This window comes from Anabrus simplex, chromosome 6, assembly GCF_040414725.1.
Source record: "Anabrus simplex isolate iqAnaSimp1 chromosome 6, ASM4041472v1, whole genome shotgun sequence".
NCBI classification, from domain to species: Eukaryota; Metazoa; Arthropoda; class Insecta; order Orthoptera; family Tettigoniidae; genus Anabrus; species Anabrus simplex.
This window is the reverse complement of record NC_090270.1, coordinates 131,944,700-131,952,647: the sequence shown is the minus strand read 5'-3', so window position 1 is coordinate 131,952,647 and position 7,948 is coordinate 131,944,700. Positions and strand designations below refer to the sequence as shown.

The 7,948-nt window shown below is 37.8% G+C and overlaps 1 protein-coding gene across 1 annotated transcript; it reads right to left on the bottom strand.

The window, feature by feature from the left end:
- Positions 1 to 1,332: 1,332 nt before the first annotated feature.
- On the bottom strand, positions 1,333 to 7,450 carry LOC136876189 (uncharacterized). Its single transcript, XM_067149930.2, has 3 exons — positions 7,321 to 7,450; positions 7,046 to 7,100; positions 1,333 to 6,816 (listed from the first exon to the last, which is right to left on the bottom strand). The coding sequence occupies exon 3, from the start codon at positions 6,777 to 6,779 to the stop codon at positions 5,025 to 5,027; it is 1,755 nt and encodes a 584-aa protein (XP_067006031.2). The 5' UTR covers positions 6,780 to 6,816; positions 7,046 to 7,100; positions 7,321 to 7,450; the 3' UTR covers positions 1,333 to 5,024.
- Positions 7,451 to 7,948: the final 498 nt, after the last annotated feature.

Below are 7,948 nucleotides of genomic sequence, written 5' to 3'. Positions count from 1 at the left end.
ATTTCACTAATCCAGACTTGGTCTTTCCCCAATTATTCCAAATTAGTAAGGTTTTATCGTATTAAATCAATGGAATAGGCCTCATTCCTATTTGTTCCTAATGGTGCCATAATAGCTTACAGTAACAAAACTTTCAAACCCCCATACTCATAAAAATTTCCTGACAGCATCTTGTGGCAATGAGTACAGTGTTGCCACCTTTAACAGTTCCCTTAATGCCAGCTGCCTTGTTGAGAACTGAAATTTTGTCTGTTGTGACGAGATATAGTATGGTAACAGCTATACCAGATGAATGGAGAGTTGCTAAAGTAGCCCCTGTGTATAAAGGAAAGGGTGATAGACATAAAGCTGAAAATTACAGGCCAGTAAGTTTGACATGCATTGTATGTAAGCTTTGGGAAGGCATTCTTTCTGATTATATTAGACATGTTTGTGAAATTAATAACTGGTTCGATAGAAGGCAATTCGGTTTTAGAAAAGGTTATTCCACTGAAGCTCAACTTGTAGGATTCCAGCAAGATATAGCAGATATCTTGGATTCTGGAGGTCAAATGGACTGTATCGCGATTGACCTGTCTAAAGCATTTGATAGGGTGGATCATGGGAGACTACTGGCAAAAATGAGTGCAATTGGACTAGACAAAAAAGTGACTGAACGGGTTTCTATATTTCTAGAAAATAGATCTCAGAGAATTCGAGTAGGTGAAGCTCTATCTGACCCTGTAATAATTAAGAGGGGAATTCCTCAAGGCACTATTATCGGACCTTTATGTTTTCTTATATATATAAATGATATGAGTAAAGGAGTGGAATCGGAGGTAAGGCTTTTTTCGGATGATGTTATTCTCTATAGAGTGATAAATAAGTTACAAGATTGTGAGCAACTGCAACGTGACCTCGAAAATGTTGTGAGATGGACAGCAGGCAATGGTATGTTGATAAACGGGGTAAAAGTCAGGTTGTGAGTTTCACAAATAGGAAAAGTTCTCTCAGTTTTAATTACTGCGTTGATGTGGTGAAAGTTCCTTTTGGGGATCATTGTAAGTATCTAGGTGTTAATATAAGGAAAGATCTTCATTGGGGTAATCACATAAATATGATTGTAAATGAAGAGTACAGATCTCTGCACATGGTTATGAGGGTGTTTAGGGGTTGTAGAAAGGATGTAAAGGAGAGGGCATATAAGTCTATGGTAAGACCCCAACTAGAGTATGGTTCCAGTGTATGGGACCCTCACCAGGATTACCTGATTCAAGAACTGGAAAAAATCCAAAGAAAAGCAGCTCGATTTGTTCTGGGTGATTTCCGACAAAAGAGTAGCGTTACAAAAATGTTGCAAAGTTTGGGTTGGGAAGAATTGAGAGAAAGAAGAAGAGCTGCTCGACTAAGTGGTATGTTACATGTAATAAATATCATGTATGTTCCGAGCTGTCAGCGGAGAGATGGCGTGGAATGACATTAGTAGACGAATAAGTTTGAATGGCGGTTATAAAAGTAGGAAAGGTCACAATATGAAGATAAAGTTGGAATTCAAGAGGACAAACTGGGGCAAATATTCATTTATAGGAAGGGGAGTTAGGGATTGGAATAACTTACCAAGGGAGACGTTCACTAAATTTCCAATTTCTTTGAAATCATTTAGGAAAAGGCTAGGAAAGCAACAGATAGGGAATCTGCCACCTGGGCGACTGCCCTAAATGCAGATCAGTATTGATTGATTGATTGTGTTTCCTACATTTTCTTGAAAGTATAATGCTTAAGCAATTTCCAACAGCACAGCAATGATAGACCAATTTGTTCAAATACTTCAATATAAAAAATCTTTCTGTATAATTTTATTTCAAGGTAGATATTTTAAAATTAATAAATAATTAATAAATGAGATGTCCAGCCCCGTGGTGTAGGGGGCAACGTGTCGCCGGTCACCCGCTGGCCTCGGGTTCGATTCCCGGCCGGGTCAGGGATTTTTAATTGTAAATGATTGTCCAACTCGTTGGCTGAACGGTCAGCGTACTGGCCTTCAGTTCAGAGGGTCCCGGGGTCGATTCCCGGCCGGGTCGGGGATTTTAACCTCAATTGGTTAATTCCAATGGCACGGGGGCTGGGTGTATGTGTTGTCTTCATCATCATTTCATCCTCATCACGACGCGCATGTCGCCTACGGGAGTCAAATAGAAAGACCTGCACCCGGCGAGCTGAACCGTTCCTGGGATATCCCGGCACTAAAAGCCATACAACCTTTCATTTCAATTTTAAATGATTAATATCTCCGGCTTGGGGACTGGGTGTTTGTGTCGTCCTTAACGTTCCTCTCCTCACATTCAACACACTACACTTCCTCCATTCCAATCACATGCAGGTTCATATCAACATGATGCAGGTAGGGGCAAAAGATCTCTATAGGTCGATGCCCCAAACAAATACCATTAATTTTAAAAAATCAAGAGAGCAATGATATGCTCATTTCTTTGAATAATTCTATCAAAATAACCTTTCATATATTTTAATTGAAGTTATATATTTATTTATAAATACTTTAATTGCACTCCCGCTGAGCACACTAACCAACCTAATACCGAGATATCTGTTTCTTTATCCTCTCAGTTTTTATGATTTCATGATCAGATGCAAGGAAGCAGAGAAGATCTCAGGGACAGCATATAGATTATACAATTGCTTCATTCATTCTGAATGGCTAACAGATGGAATGAGAAAATGATTACAAATCTTCAGCAATACATATATATTGTCCTGCTCTGTGTGTGCTTCAATTGTGCCCTTCCCTCTCAATATCACTCAATTTCTATTTTTCTTCTTCAAGCTTAACAAATACATTTATTGTGTAATAGATTTCGACTATCCCTGAAAAGGCCATGGCAACAAGTAATTGGCTTCACACTTGGAAAGGAATTGGTAGCTAGTAAAACCAAGCTACCACCTTCAGAAGTCGGCTCCAATATCCTCAAGCTCTTTGTAAAATCTGGAGTAATTGCCTGTTAGACCTGATTTGGAACTAGAAGACTTATTAGTGTAAACCAGCTATGAAAAGACCAGTTAAATAACTAACTACAAGGAATAATAAATATGTGCTAAAAATGCCTTTAAATACAATGCAGAAGTGGAGACATCTCAGTCTCTTAACAGTTCACAAAATTTCTTGAAAACATACTTCTAATTCAGCTCTACAGCTGCAAGAAAAATAAAGAATGATATACACAAATCATATGATGAAATAGTTCAGCGAACAGACATAAAAAATTAAAAATCCACCTAAAACGAACAAAAGAATAGCAACAGTTCTTACACTAGAAATATTACTGATTATATCTGTATTGAATCCGAAACCAAACAGGTCGGGGAATGAAGCCCCAATTAGTCCTAAGGTATCAAAATGTGCTAGCCGGCAGTCTGTTGCATGAACAAGAAAGACTATATATTCGTTACAAAATGAAAGATACATTATATGATAAAGTGAAGTAAAACCATTAAAAATAATTTTACAGATGGTTATCATAATATTGTATCCTGCAGTAATTTATGCTACCTACAAGAACACACGAAATACAGTGCAGTCATTTCATCTTATTATTGCACTCTGTATGATTTTATAATTTTAAAACGATCCTACTAATATTTCTGTGCTTTAAGACTCAAAATCAGAATCTTGAGTCATTTACAAAAAAAGTCCTATAAAACTGAGAACATATGATGCGAGCCATCACCATCTAATATGGCATCTTCCAGCTCCAAGTATGGAATCCAGACAATTGACACCTGTATCAACTAAATGAATATCAGTGTATTTCCAATTATTATGAACCAAAAATAAAAAACAAAAAATAAACAAATAGAGATCAGGAAAGCACAGATCAAACAGTCCTTGCCCTTTCTAAATGAAATAGTTTGTAATAAAGGAGTTCATATTATTTTAAGGAAAGATGTAAATGAGTACAATAAAAGAACCAGTAAGTAAGAGTACTGCCTCTTAGGTATATTTTCCACAACATGATTTGCACACAATATTCTGGTATCTTTCTAGTAGGGCTGCACAAAATCAAATGTGTGTTACACACTTTTTCTAATGGCATACATGAGCATACCTTGTTTTCCTCCACCAAATCTTACGATATGTTGGGATAAAATGTAAGTTAAATATTTTTATATATTACATTTTCACTCAGGCAGTGCCTGATCTCATGTTGAAAATAAAACTTTTATGCTAATAAAACCTTTCAGTACTGTTATGTAATATAAATTAAAACCTCTACTGAATTTTTTTAAAAATAAGATGAATGACTCCACATAGCTCCGAGTAGTCGTACCGAATATATTTAAATAATGAAGAGTTATCAATCATACTGCACAAACTGATTAATAATACACTCTTGTTTCCTTTCTGGAGTTCTTCTACGTAAAGGTAAATGCTATGATTCTGTATTTCACTAAAAAAGAAAATTCACTGGTGAGTATAAATCCTAACGTTATGTTGTGGACCTGGCATTTGAACACATAGCATAATCAACACCATTTGTAAAACCTTTCAATATGCATAAAACAAAAGTTTCTGTCATTAATGCAGTTTAATAACACGTTTCTTTGAGGCCATAGTGATAATACGCAAACTTCTGATTCCATACGCATCTTCCCTCAGTTCCTGACATGTGCTGTATATATTCGTTCAGCCTGATTCACAACTATTCCAACAATGTATCAACTCACGCTCAACACCAACCATAAGAAGTGGCATACTCCAAAAAACAATACCTCTGATTCTAGAAGTCTATATATATATATATATATTTTTTATATGTATATAAATAATGATATCTGTAAAGCTGAAACAACCATGCTGACTAGCCATAAAGGAATAAGTTACAATAAAGAAAACTTTAATACAGTGCTATATACATTAATACTCATGAATGGAGAGAGAGAGAGACCACACAGAAATATATCCCTTTCCTGTATTAGCACGGTGAGACGCTATTCTTTTATGGCCAGTCAGCACTGAATGCACCAGTCTATTAATGATGATGCTGCAACAACATCGCACCTGTTTCCGCTGCAGTCGGTAAAACAACTGTAGTTACCATCGTAGCAGCAGCTGACTGTTGCTGTTGGTGGTGGTGGTGTTGCTGCTGCTGCTGTTGTTGCTGTTGCTGCTGTTGTTGTTGCTGCTGCTGTTGGTTACTTAATTCTTCTTTAACTCGTTTGGCAATATGGCTTCGAGCATGTTTTCTTAAATGATCCTTACGGTAAAAACCTTTCCCACATTCAGTACAGACTTCTGTCTTTTCTCCTGAATGAATAACAAAATGAAGATTGAGATGTTCTTTACGTTTAAATCCCTTCAGACATACAGAGCAAATAAAGGGTCGGTCAGGATTGTGGCCTAATTTGTGCCTTTCGAGGTGTTCTTTCCGTTTTAACCCTGCTCCACATATGTCACAAATAAATCTCCTTTCAATTTTGTGTCCCACTAAATGCTGCTCCAAGAGCTCCTTTTCAGGATACGCCATATGACACTCAGGACAACAAAATAAGGTTGTGCCATCAAGTGCTGTAGCTATGTGCACCTGACCAGGTCTTGGTCGTCGTGGCTTTGGTGGTTTCTTTTTATACTTCTTCTTCTTTTTTGTTTTCCCTGTACCAGCAGCAACTGCAGCTGATTCAGGATTTGTACCACTACTGGCATCCACTAACTCAGGATTTGAAAGGGGAGAGGATTCTATAGCAGCTTCGCGTTTAATGGTTTCGGCAGAAAACTTAAGGAAATGATGGAGACTGAGAGGTAATGTAGATGCAGGAAGGCGAGAGAGATAGTCTGCTACAGTAGAACCTGGTGCGGCCAAACTCTGCCATGTAGCTGGCATAGTCGCTACAGTGGCATGCTGAGACCCATTCCCATTATAGTCCTCCTGGGAATCCTTCTCCCCTTCTGCTTTAACAAACGCAACTGCAACAGTCTCTTTACCTGCCTCTTGATGAGGACCCTTCTCAATCTCCAGAGTGCCTATTCCATCACGTAAAATTAACTCTTGTGGTATATGAGCAACAACTGCAACAGGAAAAGGATGCTGTTCTTGTTTATCATCAGTGGTAACTGTAATGGTCTGCGTTTGTTGTTGCTGCTGTTGAGGTGGCTGTTGTTGTTGCTGCTGTTGTTGTTGCTGTTGCTGCTGTTGTTGTTGTTGTTGAAGCGATGCCTGTGTCTGACTGTCAGAGTTATTATTAGAGACATCTGCATTAACTTGCGTTTGAGTTTCTGATGCCTCAGACACCTCTGACACCTGGATTTGTGGATGCTGCAACTGCAGTTGAAGGGTCTCTGTACTTGCTTGCTGACCAGTGTATGCCACTGTCAGAATACCTTGTGAAAACTGGTGCAAGGAAAGGGGTGAAATATGGTACTTGGGGGCATTATTGGCAGTACCATTACTACCTAAAGTGGCAGCATTTGGATTGACAACTTGAATCTGAACAGCCTGTTGTGTAGGGGGTTCTCCAGGTTTACCAGCTATGCTAATTGGCAAGGTTATTAGGGTTTGTTGAGCTTGAGGGTGTTGGTTATTCCCAGCTCCTTGAGTTGCCGCTACGGTAAACCCATTAGGATCCACAGGTCGTAAGTAGTGCACACCCCCATCTCCTCCACTTAACACACCGAGCACTTGACCACCAGCTGCTGTCACATTATGAGCGAACTTGGCTGTAGCAAACTGATGAACTGTGGCTGTAGGTATTGACCCAGCAAATGGGCTTCCAAACGGACTGAAGTTCATTCTTTGGTGTTCAAATCTTCTTACACAAAAAAAATACCTAAAAAGAAACCACATGTTTCTATTACTAATAGAACATACTCTGTACCAAGGTTGCTATACTGGGTACCATTTTACACTGTACATTTTTAGGTTAGTGATAGGAAACAATCTACATAATAATATACAGATATTGAAAAATACTCAGTATCGCAGTACAATTACCAAAAGGATTCATTAATTCATTTATACAATGAAGGAAGCTTCAGGATCTAGAGAGACCTACTTACCTCAAAATAAGTAGCACTCTGCAATTTAACTGCCATTGATTCTTAACAACGTCATCTGAAATACACATAAAGCACGTTTGTCACGTAACTGTTGACTGACTTTATATATCTGCAACATTTATACAACTAATTAAATTACTCAATGTTCACAATTCTACTTGTTGTGTCACTACATCATCCGTTGTCTCCCAAAATAGGGTCACAAGATGGCATTAAAAGCCATCGCAAATAGAGATTTAACGGGGCAATAGTTCACTCAAAAAGAAATATTGTACCTGTTTAAAGTATCCATCGTAATATACGAGTTCAGTATTTCGTCACAAATTCTTGAAATGGAGTAAAACACTCCACTTCACGTAAACGACAACAAACACGAAAACGAAAACACCTGCTGTGCACCACGATATTGCGTTGTTTTACAATCGATATCGAAAAATAATTCTGTCGTGGATGAACTCTCGATACAAGTAAGACCGATATTTTACCCGCCACATTCGCGCAGTTGGAAAAAGTCTTCGTGGCTTGTCAATTAGTAAATTGTAATCTCGAGAGTTCTTTTGTAGTTAGAGGAGATTCAAGATTAAGCAATGTTGCTTTTCCGAATATAAATTATCTGAAAGTTGCATAGTAATAGTATTCAAACTTAATAGGGTAATTTATATTATTAAAATTAATGTAATGTATTTTACATGATGTAAATTGGAGCAATCGAGAATGAATCATGAGAATCATCAACAGAACCTCAAAGACATTTAAGAATATTTTAAAATATGTATTAGTAAAGAAACTTATCTCCAGAAACGTCAGTGTAAGGTTAGAATACTTAAGACAGTATACATCTTGTAGAATGCCTCGTGAGAGAGAAATGTATTTATATCTACTTCCCCATTTCGAGGCTGCCAA

Coding starts and splice junctions, on each gene's coding strand:
- LOC136876189 (XM_067149930.2), bottom strand. CDS start 6,779: ATGAACTTCAGTCCGTTTGGAAGCCCATTTGCTGGGTCAATACCTACA.